This window comes from Periplaneta americana, chromosome 12 (genome assembly GCF_040183065.1).
Source record: "Periplaneta americana isolate PAMFEO1 chromosome 12, P.americana_PAMFEO1_priV1, whole genome shotgun sequence".
Taxonomy (NCBI): domain Eukaryota; kingdom Metazoa; phylum Arthropoda; class Insecta; order Blattodea; family Blattidae; genus Periplaneta; species Periplaneta americana.
The window spans coordinates 110,043,696-110,056,039 of NC_091128.1; the positions used below are offsets into that span (position 1 = coordinate 110,043,696).

At 37.7% G+C, this 12,344-nt stretch overlaps 1 protein-coding gene and 1 long non-coding RNA gene across 3 annotated transcripts in view; one reads left to right on the forward strand and one right to left on the reverse strand.

Annotated features, from left to right (window-relative positions):
* The window catches only part of Wnt10 (Wnt oncogene analog 10), a 396,687-nt gene that overhangs the window by 197,716 nt on the left and 186,627 nt on the right, over positions 1-12,344 (reverse strand). The window contains exon 1 of one of the 2 annotated variants that reach the window (XM_069841937.1): positions 1,147-2,661. The exons of the other annotated variant lie outside the window; for it this stretch is intronic. Coding sequence (XP_069698038.1) covers positions 1,147-1,205 — 59 coding nt within the window. The 5' untranslated portion in view covers positions 1,206-2,661. Of the gene's footprint in view, positions 1-1,146; positions 2,662-12,344 lie in introns of those variants that run through there. 2 annotated transcript variants of the gene reach the window in all.
* The window catches only part of LOC138710812 (uncharacterized), a 267,549-nt gene that overhangs the window by 56,604 nt on the left and 198,601 nt on the right, over positions 1-12,344 (forward strand). The window lies entirely within an intron of this gene.

A 12,344-nucleotide genomic window follows, 5' to 3' on the forward strand; every position in this document is an offset into this window, starting at 1 on the left:
AACAATAAAATTAATTATTGAAGCTTTTGTTGCATACTCGTATTTATTAAAATATTGTTACAGCAGTATTTTACTAGAGAAACAGGATATCTTCACAAATCAAAATTTTCGAGTTACGACACTACAGTATTTTACTGGGGGTGCGATTTACATATATATAATAAAACATTGAGGTAACTTAAATAAGTTAAAATGCTTAAAAGGAAAGTATATTATGCTCTGAAAGCATAAGGAATCATTTTAAATCTTCTACTAACTTTATACTAAAAATTACACTTAAAATAATAATAAAAATAATAAACCTTGTTTCCTAAAAATATAATAAATATTTCAATGGTATGTTGTATAATTTTAATTATTAATTTCTTTGTTTATATGTTTACATATCTATTTCCGGTTTAACAAATTTTTAATATATTATTGCGGTTGCTAAAGTCAGTAGTACAATGATATATAAACTTAAAAATTGAAACACGGTAAGGAAATAAACACAATTAAATTTTTGTCTAATGCAATATTGAAAGTAGTAAGAATTTCAGAACTGTGAGTATTCCATAATGAGTTTTATGTAGGCCTATAATATTTTCATTTCTAGTTTGAAATTTTTGGTTAATAATTTTGTGAATAATTTTATATTATTATTATTATTATTATTATTATTATTATTATTATTATTATTATTATTATTATTATTATTATTATTCAACGAAGAATAATCAGACTTTACTTGCTTGTATATGTGATTCTAGATGTAAACAAAAAATGAAACGAAATAAAAATTAATTTTATATCCACGCTCTCTTTTGTGAAGATACATAGATACGCCACTGACAGTAGGTGGATAGTATTATCCGTAGAGTTATAGAAATGCCACCATCATTCACTACATTGCATTTAAAATCACTATCACAGTCACGTGCTATCAATGTTAGAATGCTAACTCTATTTAATCTTCACTTCTGCAAAGATTTAAAAAAAAATACCGGGCATTCAGAAATAGTGGGAGACCTTGACCATGATAAAAGGCTATCACTAAAGACAACACAGGACATTATTAGACAAGGTTATACATCCAATCACCACGACAGAGGAATCGAAGCATAGTTACAGGTGGTAACGCTAGCACTTAAAAATGTTTTGTCTTACCCTGGCCATGCGACGTGCAGCAGAGTCGAGGAGGTCATGAGTAGGATGAGCCAGAGCATCTCGCGGGTCCCTCGTTCAGGGCTGGAGGCGGTGCGACGCTCGGTTATGACGACGATGATTATGATGATGACGTTCCTTGACCTTTCCCGATGACCTCGATCGCCACTACGACCACTACACTAGAAGTTTCGGATGTCGTTATTTTTTGTTTCCTTTTTTATTCCTCCCCTCTGTTCCTGTTATCTGGTGGTTCTTTGACTCGCGATGACGTAGACATGTTGGCAGTGAACGCTCTTCCTCTTCCTCCTCCTGCTCTTCTCCGCACCCACTACACTTCCACCACCTCCGCCACCGCCGCCACCGTCACTGCCGCAGTGCTGGAGTCCCATTCAGCCGGCGTCTCAGGACCAACTAGCCGGTGGTCCATGGGATTCCCTCGCACGCGGGGCCTTTGCGATGTGCGATGTGGGAGGGCACGGTGACTAGTGAGATGGGATGAGAGAGACGGAGAGAGGAAGCGCTCGAGAGTGGAGGGGATGCTGTTGACGTCGCCGCCGCCGCCGCCGACAAAGAGGCCGAGGGGTGCGCAAGGTGCTTTAATACGAGCCCGCCCGCGTTCTAATTACCCCGTAGCTTGGAGCATTGATTAGGATGAGAAGCAGCCTCAAAGAGATCTGCTGTCCCCTTCACGTGATCCGCTCCGCTGCTCTCGGCCTTTACGCCTGTTAAATTCGCAGTCAATATTGATCTTCGTAATAAACAATGATCCGCATTCACAGAGATGAAAGCAAAGCTGCGTTTACGGTTCAGGCCGGTTGAAGTGTCCGCACATTAAACACACGGTAGTGTTCTGCTGCTCAAGAACACGTCCTTAGTCATTTGGTTTACGATGACGTTAAAACAATCCATTGTTGCAGCGCGGGGATTTACAATCGTTGCGTTGCATTTAAACCCGCAGTCACAACTGTTAAAGAAGGAAGCAAACAGAGAACACTTTGCAGTTGATAACCGCGGGGTAGGATCTCACTGGCTGCCGTCCTCTTCTGTCTTCTTCTCTTGGCAGACAGCCTGCCGGGGCGTCTACGGGGAGAGGGGGCAGGTGAAGAAGCGGCAGGGCGGGGGCGGGGAAGGGCGAAAACAGAAATGAAAGATGGACCAATTGGACACAAAACTTCCACTAACATATAGGCCCTGTATATATAGTTTCCGGAAGTTACGTGACACTTGTCCTAAAACATTCCTACTTCCAGAAATGTTTTTTTCTTGCCTTTGAGGTCTTTCTTCCACCCCTTTTCTTGGCACAAACTTGGAATCTTGTCAAGTTAATACAAGTTCAAATGTGGGTGCTTATCGGGTCAAAATGTGTCCGTCGTCTTGCATGAAGAATTTGTCTTTCTTATCTTTCAAATCGGGAATGTTGCTTATACTCTACTTTCCAAAACTTTTCAAACAACAACATTTCCTCTGACAAAGAGAAAACACTTCTTAGCTCTTTTAGAATTAGAGAGTTTTATGGATTTTTCTTTCGGCCACAATTAATTGAAATTATTATTTACTCACTGCTGTTCAAAGAACTTTTGTCAACGTAACAAATCATATTTATGTTTACAATTTCAATAGAACATTTCCTGCATGCTAGAAGTTATACATACATACATACGGTATATTTACTCGTATATAAGCTGATTTTTTTTATAAAAATAATAGCTAAAATTCTGGTACAGCTTAGACTCGAAATAACTTAAATCCGTCTAATAGTAAACGTTTACCTCATAGACGTCATACCGGCACTTCCTCCCTGCCACTCTCTTGCCGTTCTCTTCTGCATAATCTGTTTCGAACTTATTGTAGATGTTGCGGTGTACCGATAACTTGCGAGAATTCGGTTCTGTCGTCTCTGACGTTCGCACCAACAATGAGCAGGTTTACAGCACCACTTAAATTTTAAAGCCTATAGTGAAATATGTGACGGGAAGAAAAATTTAGATCTTTAATGATTTTATTGCGGATGGTAACAATGCGTAACCGGTCACATTTGCCGTTACGATTTCCTTATCTATACGATATATCTCCAGAATGCATACAGTATTACTTTCAGTGGTCGTGATTGTTAGATCCGCGTGATATTTCAGAACCGTTAAGTAGCAACATAAGTATTCACAACGTCGCCACATGCATAATCCGATTGTGACGTAGAAAACTTGATGTTTTTCCCAAAATTTCTTATTCCAAATTAGAGTGCAGTCTATACAAAAGAAGTGCATACAGTATATACATAGGATACATACATACCTACATACATACATACATACATACATACATACATACATACATACATAGGCCTACATACTATTGATTTCTCAAAGTTACCAACACGAAAAACATATAACTTAGACCTCTAACTAGTACGTATTTAAGCGTACAGTATGATAATAGTCACATATTCATAAAAATAAGCGCTTTTGCATATAGGCTACTGTGACAACGCTAGTCTGTTGTTTGGAACAAACCATCACAGCATTAAAATAGAAGAATCAACAATAGCGTGTGATAATCTATTGATAAGATTTGTGATTACAAGCCATGGTAAATTTTCATGATTCTCGTGGTATAATGAGAGATTAAGTAAACTGTCCGTCGTTTCATGAATACTATTGCGGGTACACGAGATAGCTATCCCCGCATCAAACTCTCTAACCTTATCAGAGACAGCGGAGCAGTCACAGATCTCGGTCTACCTTTCGGAGATCTTGGGATTATTTGTTACGGATCTTCCTATCTATTACTGAGCTTGGGACTACGTGTCACAGATCTCGGCCTAACTGTCAGAGATTTTTGTCCCATCTCTTATTGACCTTGATCTACCATTTATTGACCTCAGGGTAATACAGAGTGTTCTAAAAAAAGTTCCAATATTTAGAGGGGATGTAGTATGCATCAAAACAAGAAATTAAAGTTCTACAAACATGGATCCTAACATTAATATCTTCTGAGAAATGAGAAAATGTTAACCATCACTGTAAGAGCAGCATATCTTCCACTGTGAGCTCTTTGGTAGGAAATGAAACAGAATGCATCCGTTTGTTACTACGTATTACAGATACGAAACTAACTTACCTGACTGGTATAGTAATGCTACTGCAGTAGTACGATTACTCTTAACGTACTGCCGTCTGCTTTCAGCATCCTCTTCATACAAACACAAACAAAGGCGTGCTGTGTAATACGTAGTGACAAACGGTTGCATTCTATTCCTTTAGGCTATTTGTTTCTTGCCGAAGATCACACAGTGGAAGATATGCTACTCTTGCAGTGATGGTAAACATTTTCTCATTTCTCAGAAAACATTAATTTTAGGACTAATGTTTGTAGGACTTTTATTTGTTGTTTTGATGCATACTACCTCCTCTCTAGATACTGCAACCTTTTTTTCAGAACACCCTGTAGATGGTAAACTATTCTTTACTATTTTTTGGTCATTTGAAGCTACTAATAAAATAATAGTTTATTATGGAACTAGTTTATAACAATACAGAGTCTACTGTATTTCATGAGTCAAAGTTTAGGACACAAACGAAGTGAATGTCCTAATTTTGACGAATACAATAACTATATAATATTATAAACGTCTTTCATACGCTGTTTCTTTTGTTTGTCAGCGTTATAAAATAATATAAATAAAGAAATATATACAATTTGTATTGATATGTAGTTTGATATGATGGTATATGAAGAAAGTGTTGCTATGACAGCATTGATGTATTCAAATTTTATTGCATGGAAAATCGTTTCATATTAATTATTAACTTTATGGTACAAGTTACCCCTCATAATAGAAGTCATTACGTTTTAGTTTGCATGAGAATATCTTACGGCACTGGTGAAATCATGTGGTATATTGTGGACGGTTTTGACTAACTGTAATACTTGTACACAAAGAGCATAATTATTCTACTAACGTAATTTGTTAACCTAGGAGATCGGAATAGAAAATATACGGTTACTTTTAAATGTATTGCCAGCATTGGCAAATCCATAGTTATGATTCGACAGCGGATTTTCGGTCCTACACAGCTACAAGACGTCAGCTCCCTTGGCATACGGAGGGAGTGTAGCAATGAGTTCAATGACCTCTCTGCAACTGACATACACTTAACGTTCAGTATCGGGACCGAAAATCCGCTGTCTGGTTATGATAACGATAAACACACTACTGAAATAAAAACAATGGTGGGTCGCAGCTTTAATACATACATATTATCATAATTGAATAATACACCGTGTTCCGCTTAGAGGGATCGAGAAATAAGTGATAAATTCAAGTGTAAATAATGGTTTATTAACATACCTTTTTTTTTTTTTTTTACATAACTTGATGTAAAAACTCTCAGAGTTTCGGAGAATGCTGAATGCAACTCGATGTGTGCGCCTTGAATTGGTCTGCTGACATCTAATGGTATTCAACCTCCCGCCAATTGTTCTGTAGCATCTGTGAAGTCACTAGCGCAGCTGAATTTGTGATGCGTTGCCTCAGTTCCACCAAAGTGTTAGCTCTTCCTCTTTGGTACACAGTATACTTCATAAAGCCTCAGAAAAAAAAGTCCAAGGGAGTCAGATCGGATGACCTGGTTGGCCAGGCAATGGGTCCTCCATGTACAAAGAACACGGCGTTGTACTTGCGTAACAAATTTTTCTTCTGCTAGTCATAGCGCGCACTGAACTTTCTGTTCTGGTGTCCACATGTTGACCATGGCGTGTTCTCCTACAAAATGGCGCCAGGCTTTCAGCAACAAACAAACGAAGGTTACGCATTCAGTTGTTTTCAAACTTTGTTGCGTAAACTTGGACAGTTTTTTTTTATCTTGTCAGGTGTAAATCTCAACGATATCTTTATCTGGTTTTAAGTGGTGAGCATTTATTTCACGAACCCTCTAAGCGGGACACGGTGTAGTGACAACAGCTGTGTTATAAATCGGTTGAATAACAGTGACTGGGATATGTTGATATTATTTTAATAATAGCAACTGGGATAATTTATATCTTGTGGCTAACAGTAATTTGAATAATAGTTACGACAGCTGTGTTGTAAGTCAGTTGAGTAATAGTGATCTGATTTGTTGATCTCTTTTTAAGTGTTGGTAACCGTGATGTCATTCTTTTAATACTTGTGATCTCTAAGAACAGTGACAGTCATGTTATGATATATTTCCAATCGGTGCCGTATCAAAAGCCATGTTGTGTTGACATTCTACTAATAGTAACCATGTCTTGCAATAAAATCAACCAACAACTTAACCAGATATGACGTTGGAATGTGGTCGTTGACATCCCACTCCTGTGTTCATTGTTAAAATTAGTCTTCATTTAATACAGTCCATCGAAGAACAGCAAACATATGAAACAGTTATAAACTGCAGTCAATCTTTTGCAGGGACAAGTGCAAACACATATAATGATCCATTATACGCAAATACACACTAACATAAATTATAATTTATTACTTCCTCGAAGGAGTGCAATAAACACGCATTTCCTTGTCAACCTTTAATTGCGCCAAAGTTATTTACTTAAGACACTGAATTATTAATATTATTATTTAACTGTCAGCAAGGGAGCCAAAGGCCGTCTGAGTAGTTAATTTGAAAGAAGACAGACAATTAAACAGCACGTCACATCACTGTTACATTCATTTTGACAAAATAGCGTTATTAAATTTACGATGACACTGACCTTAACGCCTATTCATTACATTTACGCATTTTCAGGGTAATTCTGTGACTTTGTTACAAACTTTTAGGGATGGTAGCGCATATCATTATGAACAAATTTCGTAATAGGAACCCTTGTCGGAAACGTTTCGTTTAGTAATTAATTACAGAACCTGAATGTATGTGTCAACCAGTCTAAGTAGCATTGCAGATTAGTAAGAACACGATGCATTACTCCTTCGACGCTGATATAACCTCTGCAGTTGCGAGCGTCGTTAAATAAATTATAATTATTTTTTTACATACATACATGCATAGGCATACATACATCATACATACATAGGCATACATACATCATACATACATACATAATACATACATACATAAATACGTACGTACGTACGTACATACTTAATTGAAAGTTGTTAATCAAAATTGTGAATATCATATGTAGTACAGTACTATAAATTATATGGAACTATATTATTTATACACATACGTATACACACATATATGCATGTGTGAAGACAGAGCGCTGGGATGAAAACCTATTGATCTTATCTTACGAATACAGATTTGGTCGTGAATTTCCTGTGCGCCGAGATATTCCCTGACCTCACATTTTCTGCACTGCAGATTGAAGTTTGTGAAGTCGAGAGAAACTGCAGAATCTTTCTTATCCGTGTCAACAACGTCACTTATTCAAACAAGGTCAAGGAACTGTGTCATATCCATATTATGCAGAATTAAATACACAGTGTTCTGCCTAAGGGCAATTCTTTCACTGCAAAACCAGCATTTTTCAATCTTTCCCATTTTCTGCCTTTCTCATATTCTCCGAATATGATCCATATATCTTAATGTCGTCTATCATCTGACATCTTTTCTACTCCGAACTCTTCTCCCGTTCATCATTCTTTCCAGTGCATCCTTCAGTAGGCAGTTTCTTTCAGCCAGTGATCCAACCAATTCCTTTTTCTCTTCCTGATCAGTTTCAGCATCTTTCTTTCTTCACCCACTCTTTCCAACACAGCTTCATTTCTTATTCTGTCTGTCCATTTCATACGCTCAATTCTTCTCCATATCCACATTTCCAATGCTTCTATTCGCTTCTGTTCACTTCGTCGTAATGTCCAGGTTTCTGCCCCCGCACAATGCCACACTCCACACAAAGCACATCACTTGTCTCTTCCTTAGTTCTTTTTTTCCAGAGGTCGAAGAAGATGCTCCATTTTCTGTTAAAAGCTTCCTTTTTCATCGCTTTCCTCCTTTTGCTTTTCTGGTAGCAGCTTATGCAGAATTATACGAAGGAAAAAGGAGCTTATTTTTGCTGACTGGACTTCTGTTATACTGATATAATTAATTTATGTATCCTTGTTTTATTCGCTACCACTCTTCATATAACCGTATCTCAGAGGCACATGTTTTTGTAGTCTTAGTTATTGCACTTTTTACATATTCAAGAAAAAGTAAAATATAAGTTAGATAACTTAATATAATCTTCTACTTTGAAATTTTAATGACTGTTGTAGAACTCCACAAGAGAGGAAAGATACATTATTATAAATTGTCATCAATAGGCCTATTTTATCTCTTTAGTCCAAGTGGTAGGATTTCTGCGTAAAATTATAGCGGATCAGGGTTCAATCCCAGGTCAAGAAGTGAAAATTTATGTAGGTCTACCTTTCGTATTGCTGAGTGCACAGCTCTTGAATCCCTTTCGTCCTGTAGCAACGTTCTGGTATCATGATGACCACATGAATAGGGAGTCCCATTAAGTGTGAATTTGGATTGTTTGTTTAAACTTAACACAAAATTGAGGATCGAACGGAACGTCTAGGTATGATTGGACGTTGTTGCTGATATTGTTAACGATGACGTTTTCACCATACTTGACATTCTGAAATAGGCCTACTTCTTGATAAATTTGACATATAAACAGTGAATTCGATGCATTTCTGAGTTTTTCTTATATTGTTTACGGATATGGACTATAAAGTTCATTGCAAGATTGTAGTTATGTAACATAGGCATGAATGTAACGAAGAACATGAGAATCAAAAATGATTCTTTATGCACAAAATTTGTAATAAGAAAGTAATATTTTATTTTGATGACACATTCACGTCTGTATTAAATATTATAATGGGGGATTGTATAGACTGCTTGTATTTTCCCCTCTGCGCGTGTATGGTAAGACCTGAGGCATCATCTCCTCTATAGTGGCCGACGAAAGAGAGGAAGTTTCTTCTCTGCGCGTATTTGGTAGAACATGAGTCAAACGTTGGTATGCGCAATAGACCATGATGACATCATGTCCTCTGTGGCGGCCGGCGGAAGAGAGGAAGTCACTTTTCCTTTGCGCATGTTTGGCTCAGGTCTAATCTTCCCAGGTATATTTCCAAATAAAATTCCTAGCGTCAGATGCATTACGTGCTGCACTGCTTCCAAGATATCAGGTGGATAGGTTATGCTTGTTTATTTTGTGTGGTACAAAATTTGTAAGAGAAGCTAGAACTTCTGTTAGTGACTGTGAATATTTTATTTTCAGTTATCTGGAAAAGTAATTAAAATCGGTAAAAATGAAATAGATTTTGGTACATTAATTTTCATTCCACGGCAAGTATCTTTGCGTAAACGGGCTTCGTTCACCTCTACAGTTATGTTATAACTTGCTTAATCAGGTAGTGAAATAGTGGTAGGAGAAAGAAAGAAAATGCTTTGTTCACTATGGGCTTCAACTCTCCAAGACTTGGATTGCGATCTCCGGATGTGAACGAAATATTCGGAGCATACTGTAGATCTCACAGGATCTTCCAGTGAATTAGAACCCCTCTGGTAACTTGTCATCAGTTATCTCAGATGTGGCTGGATTTCAGTCTGTTCAGTAACAATATTTTTGTACGATTCTAGTTCAGTAATTATATCTTGCTCATCCCTTACAAACATTTAGTCATAATATACAGTCTGAGTTGTTGACACACCTGACAGCAAACTCTTCAAAGACGGCGTATCCGAGTGTTGCGTCATCTGGCACACAATGTGAACATGTGACTCGATGTAACAATGCCTTCTGTCGAGCGCTGGTGGATGTGGGTCAGGGCTCGGCTAACTTCCAATAGGTGGGATGTATTGCAAATGTAACTTCTCCTGAGGGGATATTACTCAGACTAGAACCCGTCATCTTCGTTTCTTTGTTTATTCAATAGGCTTAATAGTTTATGAACTCTTGTGGTTATGAAGAGTCAGTAACATAACAAAGTAGATGTTATTCATATTTCAAAAGAAATCGAAGGTCTGTCGTCCTGCTTATTGCATTACTTATATATACTCTTATTTTCCTACACTTCACAGTGATTTTTCGGTAATACAGCCGTAGTACATTAGTGGACGTCTGAAATATATCACTTTAAATGTGCAAAATTGAAAACAGCATTACTGTCAGCCATATGATGAAGATGATAACGCTGATGAAGATGTCGATATCCATGGTGAAGACGACGATGACAACTGTGGAGAAGAGGATAACTATGATGAAGACGACGGTGACAACTGTGATGAAGACGACGTTGACGCCTGTGATCAAGACGACTATGAAAATTATGACGAAGACGACAGTGTTAACTGTGACGAAGACGACGATGATAACTGTAACGAAGACGACAACTGTAATGAATGCGACGATGAAAACTATGATGAAGACGACGATGACAATTGTGATGAAGACGACGTTGACGCCTGTGATGAAGACGACTATGAAAATTATGACGAAGACGACAGTGTTAACTGTAACGAAGACGACAACTGTAATGAATGCGACGATGACAATTGTGATGAAGACGACGTTGACGCCTGTGATGAAGACGACTATGAAAATTATGACGAAGACGACAGTGTTAACTGTGACGAAGACGACGATGATAACTGTAACGAAGACGATAATTGTAATAAATACGACGATGATAACTATGATGAAGACGACGATGGCAACTGTGATGAATATGACGGTGATAACTATGATGAAGACGACGATGACAATTGTGATGAAGACGACGTTGACGCCTGTGATGAAGACGACTATGAAAATTATGACGAAGACGACAGTGTTAACTGTGACGAAGACGACGATGATAACTGTAACGAAGACGACAACTGTAATGAATGCGACGATGAAAACTATGATGAAGACGACGATGACAATTGTGATGAAGACGACGTTGACGCCTGTGATGAAGACGACTATGAAAATTATGACGAAGACGACAGTGTTAACTGTAACGAAGACGACAACTGTAATGAATGCGACGATGACAATTGTGATGAAGACGACGTTGACGCCTGTGATGAAGACGACTATGAAAATTATGACGAAGACGACAGTGTTAACTGTGACGAAGACGACGATGATAACTGTAACGAAGACGATAATTGTAATAAATACGACGATGATAACTATGATGAAGACGACGATGGCAACTGTGATGAATATGACGGTGATAACTATGATGAAGACGACGATGACAATTGTGATGAAGACGACGTTGACGCCTGTGATGAAGACGACTATGAAAATTATGACGAAGACGACAGTGTTAACTGTGACGAAGACGACGATGATAACTGTAACGAAGACGATAATTGTAATAAATACGACGATGATAACTATGATGAAGACGACGATGGCAACTGTGATGAATATGACGGTGATAACTATGATGAAGACGACGATGACAACTGTGATGAAGACGACGTTGACGCCTGTGGTGAAGACGAGTATGATAACTATGATGAAGACGACTATGACAACTGTGATGAAGACGGCGATTATAACTATGATGAAGGAACGATTATAACTGTGATGAAGGCGACGATGAACTGTAATAAGTAGGACGATTATTACTGTGAAGAAGACAATGGTGATAACTGTAATGAAAATGACGATAGCTGTAGTGAAGAAGACAATAACTGTGATGAAGACGACAGTGATAAGTGTGGTGAAGACAACGATGAAAACTGTGATGAATACGACGATGTTAACAAACTATGACGAAGACGACAATGCGCACTCCTAGTAAAATTGTGTCGTAACTCGAAAATTGTGATTTGTAAGGATATGCTATTCTAGTAAAATGTTGCTGTGAAATATTTTAATAAATATGTACCAAAACCTTTGAAATTTACTATTTTATTATTATTATTTTATATATCCAACTAGTAAAACAGCGTTGGAAATAATTTACGAAAATAATACATGATATTCGACTTACGACATTACTTTACTGGGTGTGCGAGTGATAGCGATGACAATTGTGATGAATACGGCGATGATACTATGACGAGGACGGCAATATTAACTGCGGTGAAGAAGACGATGGTAACTGTAACGAAGACGACAGTGATAACTGTAAAGAAGACGACGATGATAACTGTAACGAAAACGACAATGTTAAGTATAATGAAGACAACAAAACTGCGGTGAAGACCACGATG